At 41.2% G+C, this 23,604-nt stretch overlaps 1 protein-coding gene across 2 annotated transcripts; it reads right to left on the reverse strand.

Annotated features, from left to right (window-relative positions):
• Window positions 1-1,042: 1,042 nt before the first annotated feature.
• On the reverse strand, window positions 1,043-22,146 carry elk4 (ETS transcription factor ELK4). 2 transcript variants are annotated; one of them, XM_063911858.1, is made up of 6 exons: window positions 21,958-22,146; window positions 14,172-14,386; window positions 9,924-10,625; window positions 8,406-8,648; window positions 5,649-5,765; window positions 1,043-4,909 (listed from the first exon to the last, which is right to left on the reverse strand). In XM_063911858.1, the coding sequence occupies exons 2-6, from the start codon at window positions 14,376-14,378 to the stop codon at window positions 4,811-4,813; spliced, it is 1,368 nt and encodes a 455-aa protein (XP_063767928.1). In that variant the 5' UTR covers window positions 14,379-14,386; window positions 21,958-22,146; the 3' UTR covers window positions 1,043-4,810. The 2 variants fall into 2 exon arrangements, with proteins under 2 accessions (XP_063767928.1, XP_063767927.1); XM_063911857.1 differs by having other exon boundaries at window positions 8,406-8,651.
• Window positions 22,147-23,604: the final 1,458 nt, after the last annotated feature.

Here is a 23,604-nt window from a genome sequence, read left to right on the forward strand (position 1 = left end):
ACATATGACGTCATATATCAGCCCGTGGGAGTACTGCTGTGGTTATATCCTGGCCAGCTGAATGAAGCCATCATTAGTCCTGAGTCCTGGACCCTCAGTCCTGGTACGAGTCGTGGCTGTACATGGCGCTGTGGTCCGGCTGATGCTCACCTCACTACCTCTTTGATGGCATCCAGGGGATTGTTTACATCCACCTGGATCCATCGTCTTCTTATTTATAGACACATGCATTCTGCAGCATTTGGACTTCCTATGTTGTAAATGTATTATCTTTTTTTCTTATATATTTATTTATTGAATTTTCACAGGGTGACACAATCAAGAACGAGCAGAACATTTTCCACACAGTAGAATAATAAAAAGTATTAAAAAATTAGGTTAATAAAAATAAAAGTCCAGCAGTGGCTCAGTCAGTAGGGGCTTGGACTGGGAATCGTAGGGTCGCCGGTTCAAGTCCCCGAACAGACTTGGAAAGTGGACTGCTACTTGGAGAGGTCCCAGTTCACCTCCTAGGCCCTTGAGCAAGGCACCGGACACCTCCAATCCCCCCTCCCCATTGCTCCCCGGGCGCTGCACAATAGCTGCCCACTGCTCCTAGTACTAGGATGGGTTAAATGCAGAGGACCAATTTCACTGTGTGTGCTCTGCTGTGTGCATGTATGTGACTAATAAAGAGGGTTTCATCCTCCCATTCTATCTATCTATCTCTAATAATAATGAAAATAACTATATATTATACAATAATTAAATAAATAAAATATATAATGAATGATATAAAGAAAAGACTGCATTATCTTTGTAATTTAACATCAATTGCACGTTCGTCCGTCCTGGGGGAGGAGCCCTCCTCTGTTGCTCTCCCCGAGGTTTCTTCCATTTTCCTCGTTAACTGGGGGTTTTCCAAGTCCGATGTGAGGGTCCAAGGACAGAAGGTGAGGTATCTATATTCTGTACAAACTGTAAAGCAAAATGTGTGATTTTGGGCTTTATAAATATCTTTGATTGATCAGACTTAATTAGGATGCAACGACAGAACCCAGGCTGATTAGTTAGAGATCTTTTATTATTGGTCTCTTCCATTAGAAACACTTCCTCTCTCCAACATCGAAATGCCACTTAAGACAAGCAGCCTGTAAACATTTGAAAAAAAAGCAACAAACAAATAGAAAACTGGACAGAACAAAGCAAGAACCAGATCTTTTCAAAAGAAGATTTTACGGGAAAACATCAGAAGATACAAATATGCAAAATATGCAAAGTCCTTAAAGACTTCAGGGAGGAAACTTTCAAATGGGCTCGGTGTCTTTTTATCAAGCCATTTCATAGATTTGAAAAGTTACTGCAAAAATGCAACCAATTGTATTGGGCGTCTCTATAAATTTACATAAATAAATATTCCGTGGTAGTGCCTAATCACAAAATGCTTGTAAATCCTTTGATTGAAATTGTAAAAGACTAGATTTACTGTATAAAATACGAAGTGCATAATCTTTTTTGAATCCTTCCTTAGGGAAAATATACATTTCTCAGTAAGCAAAAACGTCGACAACAAAGTCATCCAAAAGGAAAGTCATAGAAAAGCGACAGAATCCAATACTACAGGAACCCCGTGAAGTGCAAACGTCCCATCACAACATTTGCATGAACGATATCAACACTATCAAAACACTTTACATATAAAACACAGATTTAGATTTCTCCCCCATAAGGCTTTGATTCCCAATAACAGCCAGCATGGGGGGAGGAGGGCCGCCGCCGCCTCCCAACACACAACATTAGAAAACACATGCACGTTAAATCAGAGAACAGCAGACGTCTATCTATCTGGCCATTACAAAAATAGAAATGAATCTTTAAATTCTACAGGAAAATTACACGAAAAAAACAGGATTTTTTTATATATATTTATATAGTTTCTAAATTTGTTATCACAAACATTTAAAGCAGGTTGGAAAGAGACTGATTACATGCTCTGCATATGAACCTATATCCTGTCTGTATGTACATGTATGCATCCCAGGGTACGGCGGCCGACAGGTGCCAACACGCGACTGAAAACACTTCCATTAGGAAACACGCTGCAGATTAAAAAACGATGTGCCAAAAACACATGCAAATGAAGAAACATCTTCACCAACCTGACGAAAAATGCAAAACGCTGCAAGAAGCTCAAACACAACGGAGATTGGGAAGCTAAGAAGTGTCGCACAGAGCTGGGACCGGAGCGCATGTTGACTTTTTGGGATTATAAAGTCTCTGTTGGTCGAATTGAACCTAAAATATATATTTCTTCGGCTTATTTTAACAACGTGATCGCATGATTTCTTCAAATATTACTGCAGATCTGTTGTAAGCTAGCCAGCTAACGTAGCTAACCTGGACATCTCCCGATTTCCCCGTGTTTCAACCAAAAATGTCACCTTTTCACAACTGCTTTTAATCTGCAATAGTGTTATTGTAATTATGTTTTGATTATAATCCCCGAGCGTCACCAAGCGCTCCGGCCCCAGCTGTGTGCGTCACTTTAAAGAGTCCCCTCGTATGTAGCGTGTTTGCATGTGTCGGCCTCCGTACCAGAGCGCACTGCAGAGCATGAAGATCGTGCTGCACATGAGCTGCAGTGGACTCTCACTCTACATCCCTGTGAAGTTTTAATTGGCAAACTTCTGGGGCTCTGGTTTGGTCTACGCAAAAGATATGGCATAAAAACAAACAAGTCGTTAGTTTTGGATCAAATGACAGAGCTCCGTCCATGGGGAGCTTCACTTGGCTGTGGTAAGGCACCGTATATATATCAGAGTGACGGACTGCAGGCGAAAGGAGGGAAAATGTCTAGTAAAAACGAGAAGATTAGCTGGTCATCCATCCCTGGGTTAGAAAGGGACACTTAGGTAAAGACACACTGAAGCGTGTTCTCTCCAAGCGTCATGTAAACAAGTGTTGTGTACACATTTCCACATGTATCAGCGTAGAAACGTGGGGTCTACGTCTGAAGTCTGTCGCAGACTTATGGCTTCAAAGTCATTTACATTTTCATTGCTGATAGTGAGGAGGAGGAGGAGGAGGAGGAGGAGGAGGAGGAGGAGGAGGAGGAAGGGGTTTCAGGGAGGGGAAGGTGCTTCAGGTGGATAAGGCTCGGCAGGGGTTAAGGCGGGACTGTGAGGAGTCTAGCCGCTAAGTTTGGACGTTCAGTTTTAGATCAAATATCGCTCTGACGCTGCAAGCAACTTAACCACAGCTCTGGTAATTCAAAGTCTGGTGGGATTCATATTTCGGGAGGTATAATTGCCAATTAAGATGAAAATAGATCTCTTTATGTAAACATGAAGCTGGGGACAGCAGCTGGAACACTTTGCTTTCTCACTTTTGCTCGTAAAAGTGTTTTTTTGGCTAGAATTAGTATTTTTTAGGACAGGAGCAGCCATTATGTTTGGGCTATATATTGATATGATACCAAATACTCACATCAGGCCAGATTTGGATTCTTTATTACGATAAAATAAATAGAAATAGTTGCTTTTAAGGTTATTTTAGACGTATTTTTCAACAGTAATCAGACTCTTCTAGATGTTCTATTATTAGCTTTTACCAACACGGTCATTACTTCTATAATAAGGATCATTATTTATAAAAAATAGAGCTGGAATACAGTCGCATTATCAATATTGGGATAGGATTTAACAGCCTATCAGGTACAATGTGATTGAGCAATAGCCAATAGAGGTTTGAGTGTTACATAGTGATGTCACTGTGTTACTGGAGAAGACAAAGGAGTCCAGTGGAGGTGTTTCAGGCAGGGGGGGAGTGTGTGGGTGAGAAACTGACTCTGAAGGGAACATTTGAGCCTTTGAAGACCATTTACATGCACTAAAACCTATCAAACACACTACAGGAAAGCTATCAAAGCATAATAGGACCTCTTTAATTTAAAAAGGCCACACTAGAGCAGAATCAAAACCGGTTGTGTTTGTTGCTTGCAGAGTCGATGCACGTAAAGAGTTATGGCTTCACTTTCTTTTCAATCCCACCTGAACGCTGATTGGCTGGAGGCACACCAGGGGGGGTTCATGGTCACTTCCTGTTTACATTAGAACAGAGGCATGATCAGAGGTTCAGAGTACGGCCACGCTGAGAAAGGGCAACGTGTCGGATATGGCTAACACTTCAGAGAAGCAAACACTAAAGAGCAGAGATAAAGGAGGTAAACATGCACACTATCGGGTTAAAGCGCTACCCTTCAGCGAGGTCAGGACAGGGAACAGAGTCAGCAGAGCAGAAGACGGGTTAGAGGAGCAGAAAGGGTCTTTGTTTTGGCAGAGAGAGAAGAAGGAATTCTATAAAAGGAAAGATTCAGATATCTGCACTTCCACTCGTCTGCGTGTCCACAGATTGTCACAGCCGCTGAGGGTCCAATCCACAGGCACAAGCTGTTGCCATGGCAGTCCTTCCTCCCTCCTTCAAAATTGTTGTGACTGAGGATCACTCAACCCCCCCCCCAAAAAAAATCCAGACAAATTGAATCAAAAAGTGCAAAAAATAAGGAACAATGGAATCAGCACGCTCGAGATCAGGTTCCTCAGGGTGTGAATGTTCATCCACCTCTCCAGACCCCCGCGCCCCCCCTCCAAAACGTGAGATTGTAGTGGGACTCCTGCGGCGGAGAGCTTTAAAGCACCAGAGCGATGAGGAATGGCTCCCACATCATTGTCCTGTGTGTGGGAGCAGGGGATGGAGCATGAGGAGGAGGAGGAGGAGCATGAGGAGGAGGTGGGTTCATATGATGTGATACTGTAAGGTGGGGGGGTTAATCCTATGTCTTCTGAGGGTCCGGGGAGATTGGGCCGGGTGTGTTGGTGCCATCCAGACTGTGTATAGGGATCTGGAACTGAGGAGTGAGGACCGACGGGAACTGGAACAGAAGAGTTAGAATAAGAATCCTTTTGTTCGTCCCAAAAAAAGGAAATTGACACGAGTAGGAGAGCCGAAAATAGCGTAATATTATCTAATTAATTACACAATTACAAATTCCCAAATACACATCCAGTGGAGGAAACAGTGTATAAAACAGTGGGATAGCAGCCAGTAAATGTTGTATAGTCTATAGTAAAACAATAACTTTAGGAAGGGATATTAAAAAATGATAATAATAATAAAAATAAATAATAATAAAATAATAATTTTTAAAAATAAATTAAAATAATAATAATAATTAAAATAAAATAATAATTAAATAATAATAATTAAATAATAATAATAAAAATATAATAATAATAATAATTAAATAATAATAATTAAAATAAATTAAAATAATAATAATAATAATAATTAAATAATAATAATTAAATAATAATAATTAAAATAAAATAATAATTAAAATAAATTAAAATAATGATTAAAATAAAGATAATAATAATAATATAATAATAAAAATAAGATTTATTTGTATAGCATCTTTCATGCACAAAGCAGCCAAAAGTGCTTTACAGAACAAGAAAAAACACAACAACAATATTAAAATAAATACAGAACATATGAAAGCAGAAAAACACGGAGAATGATACCAGTGAGAATTGAAAGTTAACCCAAATTAAAAGCCATATTAAAAAGAGAGGTTTTTAATATACTATATTAAACTCTGATGTACTGACCTGGAACAGGTGGGCCCCCCTCCGAGTGGCCGGGCTGAGGGGGGCCACCGGACTGAGCGTGCTCCAGAAGTGGATGTTGGACAGCAGAGGACTGGGAGTCAGCAGCAGAGTGGGAGTCTGAGGACGGAGGCGAGAGAGTCAGAGATGATGGATTAGAGATCGACAGCACGGCAGATAGTAGCTTTGTTTTAAAGAGGATATTTAATGCTCATTTTTAGGTTCATTTTGTGGTTTCTTTCAGGTTTTTCTTCCATTTCTTCTCAGTTTGTGTGTGGTGTGTTGTAAACGCAGAAGCAGGGAAGCTGGATGTATGAAAATGGTCCTGGAAAAAGCGTCAATTAAAAAAATGAATATCCAGATGCTGGTTTCAAAAGTATTCCGAGTACTAAAACCACAGTGTAAAATACTAATACTAATGTTGGATGGTTTGATTTACACCAAATAATGTTATTATAAAATATTATTGTGTTTCAAAATCTGAATTTATAAAGTAACAAGTAAATAAAACTGTAAAAAAGTACAAAAATTGTAGGGTAGAAGTATAAAGAAGTATAAAATTAAAGTAAAAGTACCTCTATTATAAGTACAGTACTTGCTCTGCTCATTCCAGGTTCATATTTGTATTTAGTGTCTCCATGCTTTAAGGTTCAAACGCTCTTTATTTGTCTCATACTGCCTGTGCTGCAACTCCTCTTTCCACCCTCAGGCTGTGTTGTGATTGGTCAACCGCTGAGCGATGTCCCGCCCCTTAGCCTACAATGAGTTTGAGCGCTAGCCAATGAAGCGAGAGGGTTTCAAAGGGACGTCACTATGCATAGGAAGTAAACAAAAGGGAGTCCAGTGGAGGCGTTTTGGGGAATTTAGCCTTTGCAGACCATTTACATGCATTAAAACCTATAGAACACACTACAGGAAACAGAATAATAGGGCCTCTTTAAAGTCCATCACTCAGAGCAGAGGGAGGAACTCTCTCATATGTCTGGATCTCATGATACTGGGGGAGGGGGAGGGGGGGGCAGAATAACAACAACATTGTTTGAAGCAGAAAATCTAATAGACTTCTAAATGAAACGTCATGCGGTCTGCAGACTGCATCAGGAGAGGGAACAACACAAACACAGGAGCAGAGCCAGCGGTACAGAGAACTGCTGCCCCCTGCTGCTCAGGATCGGTATCACTAAAGATGGGAGTTATTTGATCTTGTTCTGGAGGACTTTATGGGGCATGGATTGATCTTTGGCACACTGAGATCACTTTAAAGGGACTCTGCTTTGGTTTAATCTCAAGGGAGCGTTCACTGACGTCACTTCTGTGTATTTATATTGAATATTTGATAAAGATGCCGTCTGGATGCACAGGACATCGTTCCCTGTCAAACATTAAGAATATCTTTTACACTTGTGATCGCTTTCTACTGTCAATATGTAAATTTTAAACGTTTATTTTCACTTTATTGCCTTTGTTTACTCATCTTATGTAACCTAAACCCAACGACTCGCAGGTTATTTCCAGCAGGTGAGTGAAATGAGTAAATACTCCATTCAACATGACACTGGAAGGAGCCTGGATGTCCCACTGTTACATAAGGGAGGAGCTGAGATATGAAGAGGAGATGCAAGTGAAGGAACAATGCATCATGGGATACGTGTTATCATAGGGCTGGTTAGTTACTGGCTCAGGGTTTCTCAAGAGGCTATGAGCGTGTTCACAGGAAAGAGGCAGGTTTATCTTTTATTGAAAGCCTTCAGAAGAAATATAGTAATATGATTAAATATGTGATAAGAGGAGACATTGGTGTCTGTTTTAGAATTAAAGGATGTAAAGTATAATCACACAGCTAGACCAGATTAACACTACAAAGTAGAGGAAGAAATAATGACCCTTATGGCTAAATTATATTTGATGATCATTTATTATATATTCAAAGATCTATTGGACGTTTCAAATGTAGTTTTGGATTTCTTTTGTCATATTTCATGCTGTCAATATCCTGAAAATAAATAAATATCTGTTTAAATATTAAGTAATCAATTAATTTGCAGGTAGTATTTTATTTCATAATACACTTTCTTTAAAACTATAACCAATTTGTTAAATTGCTGCTATACCATTCTGTCAAAACAGCCTTTTTCAGCCAGTAAACATTCTATTTTTTTAATTCCAGCAACTATGGACTGCAGCAATATATTTAGTTGGATAAAACATATATAAATTGTAGGAATTTCACATTTAGAATTGTTTTACTTTTATTTACTGTCAGAGCGCCCTCAAACCACAACACAGATTTTCCCAGAAAAATTAAAACAATCTCTCTGTGGGTCAGAAAGGGTTTCATGAGTCCAGAAATATGGAGATGGGGTCAGATGTCTGGTCAGACGGCAGAGACAGCTTACGGAGAATAAATAGGGGATGGGTGTCCGGTGGGTCTGCCGGGGGACGGGTGGCAGGCAGCAGGCTGACACTGAAACTGAGATTTCTGATCCTTTCTTTTACTCTCCTTTTTTCTGGAGAGGAAGTAAAGAAGCTCTGGATTTATTTGTTGTTTGAGGTGCAATGTAGGACTCAGCAGCTTTAAGACGTGAACACACTATTATTTTCTGCTTCGCTCTGATGCAGGATTTTCACCGGAAAGTGGGCGGGGCTTAATTTTGGCGGGAAGGGACGTTAGCGCCTCATGCTCTGTTTATCTAGAAAAAACCCCGTACACGTGTTGTCTTAATTTTAAGTGTTCCAGTATGTTTCGCTCCACACTCTCACCTGCAGCATTGCTGGTGTGAGGGAGGCCGTGGGGAGGGAGGGGCTGCAGAGGTTCATGGGGGAGAAGTCCGAGGCGGTGACCAGCAGGGTGGGGGGGCTGATCTGCAGGATCTTGGGAGGTTTGCGTGTCTTGGAGGCGCTCAGGGTGCTGATGGTGTTGCTGCCGCTGCTCAGAGACGAGGAACTGGTTTCAGCGTCCATGAAACTGGTCTCATCTCCGGACAGACCCATGCCGCTGTCCACCTGCTGGAGAGGAGCGGGACAACAGTGACTACACGTCTTTCATTCATTCAGGTCCATCACCCATCAGCATTTTTATTCAATATACAAGGTTTTGCCTAATTAACAATTGCATACTTGAAGAGTCCCAGTGAGCCAACTGCTTTGGTTTTTCATTCCCCATATTTTTACAGTATTGCTTCAATCTCAATGCTCTAATAGCATTTATTAAACTAAAAATGATCTATAAACTCACAAAAATAACTGCGCAGCACTAAACAGAAGACAACCGCAATCAAAGAACTAGCTGGGGGAACTTATTGGAGTATTTGTAGTCAGATATTTCCCTCAGGAGTAAATGAAACCGGAGCTTAAAGGAAAACATATATTGGAGCAAGTATCGCGTTGGGTGTGTAAAGACGCAAGAACTAGCCAACGAGTCACCATAACTCATTAACAACTTCTCTGTTTACATCTTTTGTCCATTCATACTTTAGAATATCACTAAAAAACTCAGGATTTTGAGGTGTGTATTGATCAGATATGATCGACAGGGGTCTGGCAACGTAAGAAAGCAACCCTTAACTGTCATCTGTTTCTGATTGAATCTGTAGCTTAACTCTGATTGGTCCACAGAAGTTAAGTGTGAAAGTACTCGCTCATTTCCTGATTTGAGGACTCATTCCTGCACCCCTATATTGGGTGAATATATTCCCTAACATTTTTGAGTACCACTTTACAATAAGACTACCCGTATAAAGGATTCATAATTAGGTTATCAACACTTTATTAATCATTAAGCACCATTCATAAACCACTTCTAACATAGTTTCATACGTCAACACAGGCTCACTATTTGGCAAGATGACTAAGTCTTATATTGGCTACCTAGCTTCCTTCCTCTTCTTCATCAGCCAGCATTCTTGGTATCTGTTGTTCACTGAGTTGTCCCCCCCCATCTTGATGTTACTTGGCATCTCTTTAAGCTAAGTAGCCAATATAAGGCTTAGCAGTACAGATAAATGTAGGCTCACAATTTGGCAAGCAGCCGGTCACAGTGACCCTGTTTATCTGTCGTCTTATAAAAGCTTATTGATGATTTATAAAGTGTAAGTCACAACCTAATTAATAAATGAATTACAAACTATTGGTAAACCCTTTATAAGGGTAGTCTGATTGTATAGTGGGAACCATTTAGTCCCACAGATTACAGTAAGAAGCTGATTGAAGAAGCATGTTTTCAAACGTAATGTTCCTATTATTTCCTCTTTGTGTGTGAGTGCCTCTCTGAATACTAGCCTTGTCGTGTGCTTGAGCGTCCGCGGTCTGAGACGATCCGGACTCGATGTCGCTGTCGATCACCAGCTCCTGGGACGAGTCGGGCACCAGGCTCGGGGACGGGCTGGCTGAGGTGAGCTCCTGGATGCTGAACGTCGGCGCTGACGGGCGGATGTGTTCGAAGGCGTACACGGAGTGGCACGGCAGGGAGGAGATGGCGCTGATGTCCTCGGCCCTCAAGGGATCCAAGTGGCTGGACATCAGGGTCATCTCGACGGCAACCTGAGGGGACGGCTTCGGAGGGGTGTTCCCGAACTTGATGACGGACGGCAGAGCAGTTTGTGGCGGAGGCGACAGCTCCTGGCTCTGCTGGGTCGCAGGGACGCCTCGTTTGTCCGCTAGCTTCTCCCCCGGGTTTTCTATTTTGATGGACTTGAAGAGCTGCCGTCCGTTCTGCAGCGAGTTGAGGGTGAAGGAGGTGTACAGGCCGGAGTGGATGTAGTCGTTTCGGTTCGACTGCTTGGCACTGGAGCTCAGAGCCGCCGTGCCACCGGGCTCCCCGTCCTGTGGGGTGCTGTCTCCCCTCTTTAAAAGGGGAGGGAGGGCCCCCCCGGCACCCACCTCCCCGCCCTCTGTCCGGGTGGCAGCGTCTCCTTTCAAGATGTCGGGATAGGACACGAAGCGGTACACAAACTTCTGCCCGTTCACCTTCTTTATGATGTTCTGTAGGACACCGGAAACAAATAGAGAGTTATAGAGAATAAAAGTAGAGTCGTCATCAACCAATCAGAAGGCCTGAGGTTGCATTTTCAGATTCCGCAGTCAATATGTGTCCTTGGGTAAGATACGTAACCCCAAATAGCTTCCAATGTGTTTCAATATCCAATAAAACTACAAGCTGCACAACCAACCAGATATCTTAAGAGGTTTTGTTTTCTGTTATTGTTTAGTTTCACAAAAAGCCTCAGTTTACATTTCATTTCAGCAGTTTTCATTAAGTAAGTTGTTTTTTTGGGGTCAAAAAGTCAAATATGGTCACTTAGTGGCATCATCTGTAGTGAAGGGACTATAAAGGACTACAAATCCCATGGTGCCAGCCTTTAAGAGACACAGATACTGGCAACCTGTGTGCAAGACGCCGTTAAACACAGCTAATAACTGTTAAATGATATTATGTACAGCATAAGATAAAGAAAGAAGATCTAAGTTTGTTTATCACTAAATCTGTTTGTGTTTACTCTTTTAAATGTCTATTCCTTTCGTTGAATGTGTGTGAAAAGAATATTTTAGTCGCCTCACATCAAGCCACCATCAGAAGCTAATACAGCTATATAAAACACATTAGATTAGGTTTGTTAGAAAGGTGTCTTAGAACAGTGGGTCCCTTGGTACCGGGCCGCACAGAAAGATTGAATACCAAAATATTGAAGTTATTATCAGCCTGAAAGATGTCTTATGTGGAAAAATGACCGGATACATCCGTGTGCGTCTCTGGACACATCAACAAGACGCTCGTCTGTGTGGAGAAATGTGTTCTCTCTGCTGAGCTCTGTGTGTTTGTCTGCCGGACACCGGTACTGGTTTCAAGAAGATTTGGATTGTGATCATTTAGTAGTGGAGCTCATGAAAATGTAGACCGAAACCTGATGTTTGCGGAAGACAGGACAGATAGGGTGGTGGTGGCGAAGTCCATAGGGGCTTGGCCTGGGAACTGGAAGGTCACCAGTTCAAGTCCCCGAAAGACCAAGTGCCACCGTGGTGTCCCTGAGCAAGACACTGGTTACCTACACTGCTCCCTGGGCGCCGTACATAATGGCAGGCCACTGCTCCTAACACTAGGATGGGTCAAATGCAGAGACCGCATTTCGTTGTCCTAGTACTTGTACTCTGTACAATGACAATAAAGTTGAATCGAATATGTTCCGGCTGTGACTGGGTGTTTCGTAACTTCACAAGCGGTGCCGGTTCTGCTCGAAAGGGAAACTCAACAACTTAGCCCCCCCCCTACCTTGCTGACCTCCTCCATCACCATGCCCCCTCCTGATCCCTCAGGTCCGCCTCAGCCAACCTACTGCAAGTCCCCCGGACGAAGCGCCGAACCTGGGGTGATCGGGCCTTCTCAGTTGCTGCCCCCTCCCTATGGAGTTCGCTTCCCTCCCACCTCGAAGTCTCCCCAACCCTCTGTTCTTTCAAATCTGCACTAAAAACACACCTTTTTGCACTAGCCTTCACCACCTAACTCCCACCTTCTTGTTCTTGTTTTAACCTCTGTTTTGTTTTGAACCCTAGTATAATTATTATTATTACTTTCAACTAAGGACGCAGCCAGAAGTGGTGCCTTGGTTGCGGCACTACAGCCCAGTATCCCCCCCTTACTTTGAAGGCCGGTCTGTGAAAACATAGTCCTACATGAAACCGGTCCATAGCGCAATAAAGGTTGGGGGCCGTTTTATTAGAGGCTTGAACAAACAAAGGAAGGAAGCTACGACAGGTGTGAGATTTGAAATGCTAACCTAACTCGTTCAGTGTCTTGTAACCTCCTAAAGACTGAACATTATTAAATAAAATCTGTTTCATGCACACCTTGGGACCTGAGCACATGGCCCCTTGCACAGCAGACTGTAGAAATGTGTGTGAATGTGTGTGAACGTGTGTGAACGCTAACTTGTATATGTAGAAGTGCTTTGAGGGAACTGAATGCCCTCTTACTCACATTTACCAATTACCATAAACAAGGCTTTCCTTCACGATGCATGACAAAACCAAAAAGAAGCAATGGGGTCAAAAAATAGCACAGTGAGACCACAAAAAAAAAGCCTTGAACGTGGGACAGCTCAGCTTCCTGTCTGAAGCAAACCAGCAGCTACTTAGAGCCAAACATACCAGCCCTGCCCCGAACACCCACAGGGTCCGGCTGCGCTGCTGCCAAACCACAAGCAGAGACAGACAGCGCTCGCCTCTTTTCCGTCTGCCACTGAGCAGAGACTTCAACAATTCTGAGACGCAGTTCACTTGCTGTTAGCTGGAGCTCTCTCTGGTACGAGGAGTCCCACTCAGAGTATCCAGCGGCTTATTCAACTCAGGCATCGTGAAATTGTTTAATTAAGACTGACAGTTAAAAATCTGACCTCGTAGGCATGATCAAACTTCATTTTCGGTTCTGAAAACCTCGAGAGGGGCGATAATATTGAGCAACCTTACATCTGTTCTTAAATCAGTAGAAATAGGGACTAGATCTTCAGAAACGGCTCAAAAAGAGAGCAGAAATATTGTGTTGAAGTCACTTCTTCTAGAATATTTAGTTTTATTAGTCCTCCATGAAAAAAGGAGGGGTGGTGGGGGTTTAAAATTGGGTCATGGATACGTACATGTTGGCTACTGACTGCTATAAAAACCATCCTTTGAGTGATGCAAGTAAATAAGTGTGCATTATTTTAGTCTTTCTTTAATCTAAAAAACACAAAGTGGTTCGAGGGAAATTCTCAAAAGCATATGGAACAAATATAGGCGGATTAAATACACCCCAGGGTTGAACTTGTGCTTCTGACTAATATCTAAATCAGTATTTACTTGGACTTGAGAGAACCTGAACATTCATCTTTATCTAGAAATCCTTTAACTGTGGCTCACCATAAGTCTTATTACCATCATGATTAAAAAGTACAGCTTATAAAGGAAGGTTTGCCATTACCAGAACTGTTACTCCTGCTTTTTCACCCCCACTACTCTGGAAAACACCGTCTACTTTGACTCTGGAACCAGGCCGGAGAACAATCCTTCAGTCAGCAGCATTACTCCAAACACAGCTACATAACACCATGCCTAATATCTATTTTTACACAGCAATGTTTCTTCATTGTTGGATGCATTCTTTGAAAGCCTAAAAAGGGCGTGCTTCGGCTCTGGATGGAATAAAGATAAGAAGCAGCAATAAGATTTCAATCAAGGCTCCATCGTACCGTCAACAGTTGGCCAACACTCAAAGGCACGATTTCATCACAACAAAGGGCAGCATCACCCTTCAAGACAGAGCTGAACAGGCTGTGATTGGTCAGATGTTTGACCATGCATGTGTCAGGGTTAGGGAGTAATTGGGAGTTAGTTAGGGAGCGCAACCAATTGGTTTTCCTATGGATGTCAATGCAATATATAGCGCACAGGCAACAGCTAATGGTTGACCCGATATTGGTGTTGCAGTGGTGGGATAGTTACCAGTTTCAATACCCTGGCGCCACCTGCTGTGCATCCTACAGGGTTATCTGCGCTCACCTTGTCGTAGTAGTATCTGAGAGCCCGGCTCAGTTTGTCGTAGTTCATGTTGGGCTTGTTCTTGCGGGCTCCCCACAGCCGGGCCACCTCCTCCGCCTGCAGCAGCTTGAACTCCCCTTCCTCATTGGTCCAGCAGATCAGGTGCTCGTTACTGGAGTCCAACAGGAGCTGGAGAAGGAACTGCCACAGGGTGACCGAGTTGTCCATGGCTCTCACTGGAAAAGATTTAAAGAGAGGAGGAAAAAACATTACACTAGTATGGGGGAGTCTTGTTAAAAAAGTGGTGGCTTATACGTTTCTAATCTAGTCCTGTAGAGCGGTGCAGAAATGAGATGAGTCAGCACATTATCTACAGGTTCTCTTGACTTGAGATAAGATCTGTGGTTACAGTGGCTTCAGTTATGTGCTGATCTATGACGTCAGAATGTAACCGACTTCCAAAGCATCTGTGAGTCATTAAAACAGTGAGACCCGCAATACACAACATTAGCCGCCTTTAGCTTAGAGGCCATGCGGCAGTGATGCAGTTTGTTTATAGGCTAATGTTAGCTATCTACTTCTACTTCTAACGCCACTTCCCGCCATAACTAAGCCCCGCCCACTTTCAGGTGAAAATCCTGCTTTAGAGCGAAGCGGAAAATAATAGCTACTTCACATCTTAAAGCTGCTGAGTCCTACATTGCACCTCAAACAGCAAATAAATCCAGAGCTTCTTTACTTCCTCTCCAGAAAAAAGGAGAGTAAAAGAAAGGATCAGAAACCTCAGTCTCAGTGTCAGCCTGCTGCCTGCCACTCGTCCCCCGGCAGACCCACCGGCCATCCATCCCCTATTTATTCTCCGCAAGCTGTCTCTGCCGTCTGACCAGACATCTGACACCATCTCCATATCTCTGGACTCGGTAAACCCTTTCTGACCAACAGAGAGATTGTTTTCTGGCAGCACTTCGACATGTTACAGGGGAAATCTGCATTTTGGTTTGAGGGTGCACAGACCCCTGGTTTAGACCAAACCCAGTTTTGTACACAGTTTATATGTGCAGATTATCCTGCTGAGCAAATCCCTTCAAGTATCGTAAACCTGTGCTTGCATCAGATCTTATTTTCTGCGATATTCAGACAATCCAATGGCAAAAATTCCATTGGCGTTTTCTCAATGGAGCTCTTACGTTGCTAACTTCCGGGTCATTCTACAAAGACACGTCATCACTGCTCCATTCTATTGCTTTAAAACTGAATCATCCTCCCCTTTGTGTTTAAAGTCCTACAAAAGCCCTCAAAGAAATGCGTTGGATACTCAAAAGAGTGGGAAATAATGTGGATTAATGGCTGAAAATGGTAATGTACTAGCCTCAGAAGAAGGAGGCTATTTTATGAGCCCAGGTGCAACGTCTGGAACAAACGTTATCCCTCATCCGACGACCGCCAGCTTCTAAAAGGTTGATAATGCCCACCTGCATCCTGCTGAGTAAAACTCATGAGTGGTTTAATTAACAGCTGGGAGAAGTTGAACACCTTTTATGCCTGTTCTCTTTGACAGTACGTTCTGCAGCCAGGAGTGTGCACTTCAAGATCCTTCGTCCCTTACCGAGTGGATATTAAAGACGCTGCCTCTTTGTGTTCGGGGCTTTCAGCTTTCAGAGGTCACACACCTAGCCACGCTGTCGTATTACTCAGAGAGATTGAATAAAATTACACCTTATAATCGCAAATCATTTTCTCTTTGAAGGATGCCTATTAAATGTGGCTACTGGCTGAGCTCAGTCAAGGCCAAACATCTTGTTCACATACGGCTGTTTTAAAAAGAGCCGCAGCAGAAACACCACGGCCATGCAAATGAAGGGCATTCATTACTCATGGAGAAGATGATTCAACAGAGGTCAAGGAAAGCTATTTAATTAAAAACAATTAAAAACCCGCAAGGAGAGTACAACAGGGTCAAACCAAAATGCAGATTTCCCCCGAAAAATGTTAAAGTGATGCCAGAAAACAATCTCTCTGTTGGTCAGAAAGGGTTTAATGAGTCCAGAGATATGGAGATGGGGTCAGATGTCTGGTCAGACGGCAGAGACAGCTTACGGAGAATAAATAGGGGATGGATGTCCGGTGGGTCTGCCGGGGGACGAGTGGCAGGCAGCAGGCTGACACTGAGACTGAGATTTCTGATCCTTTCTTTTACTCTCCTTTTTTCTGGAGAGGAAGTAAAGAAACCTCTGGATGTATTTGTTGTTTGAGGTGCAATGTAGGACTCAGAAGCTTTAAGACGTGAAGGAACTATTATTATCAGCTTCGCTCTGATGCAGGATTTTCACCGGAAAGTGGGCGGGGCTTAATTTTGGCGGGAAGCAACACTAGCGCCTCATGCTATATTTATCTAGAAAAACCCTGATTATTATTTGATTAGATTGATTGATAGATCTGATTGACATAGAGTATATCCTGCAGAGTTATAAATGATCTACAACTCTTTCTATAGATTTTTAACCAATAGATATTCAAAACTGTGTATAATATAAAGTACAAGGTGATTATAATCCACATATTTTGTGGTTCATTAAACAGCCAAACTTGAAATGGGTAAAAAAGACATGATGGTGAATTCTAATTTCTGTCATTCAGAAATGATCCTTTTGCGGGCTGCTATAATAACTCATAAATTGGATGCAACATACGACACAGAACGACATGTGTGTTTTACTGCATGACTCTAATTGTTACCCTCCGTTAGGCTGCCTCCCACATGTGGAATTTGCTTTGATATTTTATTGCGGTCTTTACATGTATTTCAGAGTGACATCCTATACTTAGTTTAAATGCTATAAACACCCCTCAGGTGTTTTCACTTTGTCCAATTAGATCTCATTCAAGTGCTTTGTGGGCGTGTACAGAACCACCTTTGATTGACATGTGCCTCACCGCTGTGTTACACCCCCTTACTTTTTCACATTCCATTCTTTTAGAACCCGAAACACATCTACACTTCTTTCCTACCCCAATACAATCTGCTACTGGAAAACAGTTATGAGTCCCAAGACCCAGAAAAACGTAACCACTTCCTGTTCGATTTCTCAAAATCAATGATATTTATAAAGTGTTTGTGGTTAAAATACTTTAGTCAACCATCCATTTGTTAATCTACGAAGCTCCTATGTGTCATAAAAATGTTTGCTAATAAGTGAATAAATGAACTGCTAAGCGCCATCACGCCGCCTTTAGCTTAGCGGTGGGGATGCGCAGCCATGTGACCGAGATGCATTTGGATTTTAGGAAAGCAAATAGGTGGCAACATGTGGAGATTATGCAGCTGAACAAAAGACATGCAAGTATCATAAACGTGCTGAAGCTTCATTTCTGAAAAATCCAATAGACGACTGCTAACTTCTGGGCTTCAAAAATACATCAACGCTGCACCAGTACGGCACACAGGTGCATCCTCCTCGAGAGGCTCAAAGAAATACACCTGAACCTCGGCATTGATTCCCACCTGTCCCCTCAGCTGGGCCACATCATTACATGTTGTCCAGAGAAACAGAGACAGGTTCCTCTTCTCACCAGAGGAAGACTTCCTGCAGATAAAATCACCCGATAGATGGAGGGGTTCCTGCTGTGTGACCGATAGTGGGGGAGGGAGGGTACACCTGTATATAGAGTGTGGGGTATACTTTAGAAACATCAAGCACTGCACACCAGCTTCACCCCGCTGTCTCTCATCCCTGCAGGAGATGAAAGAGGAGGAAACCTACGTCCTGTCGAGGTTCGGTTCTGTTCAGATCTCTGGGTCGGAGAGGCTGCTTTTCATGAAACCTCTTCTATATTTTGTTTACTTTATTTCATATCTGACTGCTAGCTCCTTTCCGCAGGACGAACCATCTGCTGTGTTTGCAGTAACCTCTGTTGCCTCACACGTAGTGCTCCACTGCATTTATCTGCATTTTAAGGACAAAAAAACCCCACTTAAGGTGTTTCTCTGGGTTGCAAGTGGATCCATATTTAGTCAAAATAACTAAAGAACAAATCTGGGCTTTCCTTATGATTATGGCAAGGTTTATGAATAACAATCATGGTTATATAATGGCAAACATAAAGCTGCTTTACAAATAATATCCTTGAATAACCTAGAAATCAGATGAGAAATCCATTACTAACTTTACGTTATAGTTTGCAATGACATATTCTGATAAATAGCCAAAGGTTCTGAAGGTTGAAACCCTAATTTTTCTCTCTTTATTTCGTATTATTTATTAATGTTTGAACTGTGCATTATTTATTATTAGAATTCTATTATTATTATTATTTACGTATTTTATTTTAAAATAATAATAATTAATAAATAATTTTTCTAAAAACAATAAAATAAAATTACCTCTAATTTTGGGATTTTCAAATTAAAATATCACTAAAAATAAAATAAATACTAAGGTTACAGAAAAGTACTGGACTAAAAATGAAAGACAAAAACTAAAAATGTCCCATAATAAAACAAATAAGCAATCAATCGCAATAGATGGGTGATTAATTTCGGGGGGCTTGGACTGGGAATCGTAGGGTCGCCGGTTCAAGTCCCCGAACAGACTTGAAATATGGAAAGTGGACTGCTACTTGGAGAGGTCTCAGTTCACCTCCTGGGCCCTGCTGTGGTGCCCTTGAGCAAGGCACCGGACACCTCCAATCCCCCCTCCCCATTGCTCCCCGGGCGCTGCACGATAGCTGCCCACTGCTCCTAGTACTAGGATGGGTTAAATGCAGAAGACAATTTCACTGTGTGTGCTCTGCTGTGTGCATGTATGTGACTAATAAAGAGGGTTTCATCCTCCGATTCTAACTTAATACAGAGTGCAGAACAAAATATGAGTGAACATCAAAGCTGTTCCTGAACGCAACTTCGGTAAATGGGTAAAAATGCATTTTCAAATTCAAGATCTTGAATCTTGAGCGGTTTTAGACCTTGAATTACACCTGACCATAGACGCTCAACGGTACTCGTCACCAAAGCGCTGCACTGGGATGTTTACTGTCACGCTGCAGCTTGGACATTTCTTGCTACGGCCCTCCGTTGCCAGCAATCTATGAAGGGCAGCCTCCCACATGACAAATGTTCTCATGAGTCGACCAAATGACAACTATTGAACACTTTTGAGATTGACAAGCCCAGCAACTCTTAGACACTTGGAGCTCAATCTTTCTGATATGTTTACATGCAATGCAAGGCCAGTTTTTATTTTAGTACAATATTCCTGCACGTCCAAACTGCTGAAAGTGTCTTATATTGCCAAGAAGAGCCAGAAGTTATAGGTCTAAATCCAGTATCAAATATGTGTGTAAATAAATACCTCGGTGTCGATAATGCAATGTTATTACAGCGTTGATTATTAGTGCATTTTACAAACATAAGTACACATAAAACGTGATTTTATTGATGAATAAAAATCATTAATGTGAATATAATGACAAAATCTGTACGAGGGAATAATCGGACAGCTGGTAGTTCGTTAAATAACACAGTTTTTACGTAAAACTTGGAAAAGACTACTACAAAATGTAGTCTAAACCACAATATATAATGTATTTCCAACCCTAGCGCATGTGACATCAATCCCTTTAACGCTCTGTATGTGTTTCTGCAATTTCATGTTTTATTTTTGCTATTTTGTCCACTCCAGTTTACAGCCTGAATCTGAAGTGTTCTCTCGGTCAATATCTGCACACGTGAGTGAGCGTGTGTGTGAGTGTGTATGTGACTATGTAAGCTTCTTATGTGGTCCAGTAAATCTCCCCTCGACTCATCCTGACCTGCTGGGTTGGAGACAGATCTCCCCCCCCCCCCACACACACACACACACACACACACTCGATCTGCCCCAAACTGTCACGGTAAAAGCGGTGATAACGGGACTAAAATAGGACAGCTGCTGGGGAAAACTGTCCGTCCCGCCTGCGCCTTAACATGTTGCTATCTTCTTAGCATGTAATATGTATGTTTTGTTTATTGTTTCCTATTAGCACCTACAGTATTGTGAGCCTCTATGCTGCATGTCTTTACAGATTGTGTTTACTTTAAGGGTGATGAACAACATCTGTAATGTCCTACAGATGAAAAATAGCATCTTAGCTAACTCTGACGCATTTACACTAATGTTTATTCAAAAATAACAAAGAAGTTATTGTCAGAATTAACCTCCAACATCTGGAGGAAAGAAGAGGAACAGTCCTTTAGACTTAGGATCCAACCTATGATTGGAAAAATACTGTAAACTACAATTTAACACCTCAGGAATGACTGCACATGTATTTTAGAGCATGTTATATTGAGTCTGCTTTACAAACGACTCAAAAGAAATTCTGATTATTGTTCAGAGCCATCATTATTTGTTTTTGCCCTTTAGAGCCCCCACCCACCCACACAAACATCAGATTTGGAAACCAATTTATTGCAAAGTAAGAAAAATAAAAACAACTTGCAAAAATCCAGAAACGAGAATATGAAACAATACTTTTAAATAAAAACGCAACTAAGGATATCGTACCTTTTACATGTTTGTAACTCGTGCAATGCTTCACAACACTGCTGCTGAAATATGTCCCAATATTGGATGAAGAAAGTGTGTCTGTATCTAATATAATTATGCAGCAGAAAGAAAAATAAATACAAATACTTAAAATAAATACTATAAAACATTATCAAATGCAGAAAAGTGCAACATAGTGGGAGGATTGTTTAGATCTTTGTATTACTAGGTATAAAAAGGATGTGCAATGCAAAATAAATACAATATAAGTGGAAGTTTTGTGCAGAAAAGTGCAAAACTGTTGGAGGAGGAATGTTTGTCTCATAACTATATTTAATGTAAATATTGTCTTTCATTTAATAGCTTTTATTATAGTATTCTTACTTATTCTTATTCTTCTTTCTGCACCATTTAAACCTCAGTGAACATTTTAGATATAGAAAACTATTTGCATGAAATCTAGATATACCAAAAAACGATGTACAGTTTTACTATTGCAAAGGAAGAACAGTAAAATAAGATATGTGCAGTATTGTTAAAATGGAAAGCTGTGCAGACACTAAGAGAGGTACCTTGTACACATTTGCTAGATATTCGTGATGTCGTGCAGAAATGTCATAATTGAAAAAAGGTAAATGCAAAGTAAAAGATTAGGGATGATGCACGTTATGCAACACCTGACATTGACAGCAAAGTGGAGATAAACCAGCGAATAAGAGAAATAACATGGGGTTGTTATGCATGCATTATTGCTTCGTTATAATGCTTCCTTTATGCAGCAACACGTTTCATCAAGTAGCTGAAGATGTTTTTCCATTTGCATGCGTTTTGGCACATTAGTGTTTCTATAATTGCATCGTTTCTGAAGCTCCTTATGTAAGTGCTTTGGGTCGTTGTAGCATAGCGTTTGCACCTGTCAGCCACCGTAGCATACGCTTTTGTCTTTAATGTAACTGTATGTGAATACAATGACTTCATTTTTGTATCCTGATTACTTAACGCGTTACATGTAATCCATTACTCGGGTGTCAGACAGCCCACACACACACAGTGCAAAATAAAAGACCACTTGTTGATGAAACGCGTTACTTTCGTTACCTTCAACACACACTTCCAGCCATTCACCTACAGTGTAAAGTCACAGTGTTGATCTAAAATCCCCTCGTTGTGTTCAGCATGTGTGTGTAATCAGTTTAGCAGACACACAAATGAACGTTTTGTTGTTAGTTTGCAGTAAGTTAGCTGCTGGCTAGCTCCGCATTAGCTTGTGTGCTAACATTTACCTCGCTCGCTGAATTCCCGAGTCGTCGAGCCGCGTCGAAATATTCCCAAAACATGCTGAAGAAGCTCTCTATTGTGCCACGGCTCCGCAAATACACATTAAACTGAATGTCACGGAAATACCTGGACGTGAAATACATTAAACTCCCCCTTTTGGCTTCAACTGACGATATATCCTTTGAACAGGAAATAATGCTGCGTTCAATGACCATCGTATATTTTACAATCGAGATATGTCGCGCCTATACAGTGCGTTTTCTCCGGTTCAACACATTTTGGCTTCAATTCATAGATTAATACACCCTATTAATTTAATTGTATTATAACTGTTTTGTCGTTGTAGTTGATCTTGTTTTAGTTTATCTATTTGTATTGTATTTCACATTCTATCATGTTTTTGTAATTTTAACTACATTTTACACTGTGTTATTCTCGAAAAGCCCACTGAGACTTGTTTTGTGATATTGTCAGAGAGGTGTAACGTAACTAAGTCCATTTACTCAAGTACTGTACTTAAGTACAATCTTCATATACTTTAGTTAGTTTACAGATTAGGATGAATGATAGTAAATATAATCAGCCCTTAAATCAGACTGTAGTTCACCTGCAGTAAATCCAGCAGCTACCCTGCAGTATACAAAGCCATTCAAACTAGCTGCACCTTTACCAGCTCTGAGAACACTTTAATGATCAATCATTATAAAACATATCAGAGATATTATTCTGAAATGGACCAATCAGACAATGACTACTTTTACTGTCGCTACTTTAAGTACATTTAGAGGAGAGTACTTTCTACTTTCACTGGAGGAACATTTAGAATACTTTCACTGTGACAGAGTATTCCTACACTCTGGTACTTCTACTTTACTCAAGTACAAGACCTGAGTACTTCTACTTTACTCAAGAACAAGACCTGAGTACTTCTACTTTACTCAAGTACAAGACCTGAGTACTTCTACTTTACTCAAGTACAAGACCTGAGTACTTCTACTTTACTCAAGTACAAGACCTGAGTACTTCTACTTTTACTCAAGTACAAGATCTGAGTACTTCTACTTTACTCAAGAACAAGATCTGAGTACTTCTACTTTACTCAAGTACAAGATCTGAGTACTTCTACTTTACTCAAGTACAAGATCTGAGTACTTCTACTTTTACTCAAGTAAAAGATCTGAGTACTTCTACTTTACTCAAGTACAAGATCTGAGTACTTCTACTTTTACTCAAGTACAAGACCTGAGTACTTCTACATTTACTCAAGAACAAGATCTGAGTACTTCTACTTTTACTCAAGTACAAGATCTGAGTACTTCTACTTTACTCAAGAACAAAATCTGAGTACTTCTACTTTACTCAAGTACAAGATCATAGTACTTGTACTTTTACTCAAGTACAAGATCTGAGTACTTGTACTTTTACTCAAGTACAAGATCTGAGTACTTCTACATTACTCAAGTACAAGATCTGAGTACTTGTACTTTTACTCAAGAACAAGATCTGAGTACTTCCACTTTTACTCAAGTACAAGATCTGAGTACTTCTACTTTTACTCAAGTACAAGATCTGAGTACTTCTACATTACTCAAGTACAAGATCTGAGTACATCTACTTTTACTCAAGTACAAGATCTGAGTACTTCTACATTA

Source organism: Eleginops maclovinus, chromosome 20, assembly GCF_036324505.1.
Source record: "Eleginops maclovinus isolate JMC-PN-2008 ecotype Puerto Natales chromosome 20, JC_Emac_rtc_rv5, whole genome shotgun sequence".
Taxonomy (NCBI): domain Eukaryota; kingdom Metazoa; phylum Chordata; class Actinopteri; order Perciformes; family Eleginopidae; genus Eleginops; species Eleginops maclovinus.

What these genes read in the sequence shown, in the direction of transcription:
- elk4 (XM_063911857.1), bottom strand. Translation starts at nt 14,378, where the DNA reads ATGGACAACTCGGTCACCCTGTGGCAGTTCCTTCTCCAGCTCCTGTTG. An exon ending in ACGCTCAAGCACACGACAAG is followed by an intron (nt 8,652 to 9,923) that starts GCTAGTATTCAG and finishes GCTCCTCTCCAG; the next exon opens with CAGGTGGACAGCGGCATGGG. An exon ending in TCACACCAGCAATGCTGCAG is followed by an intron (nt 5,766 to 8,405) that starts GTGAGAGTGTGG and finishes CTCCGTCCTCAG; the next exon opens with ACTCCCACTCTGCTGCTGAC.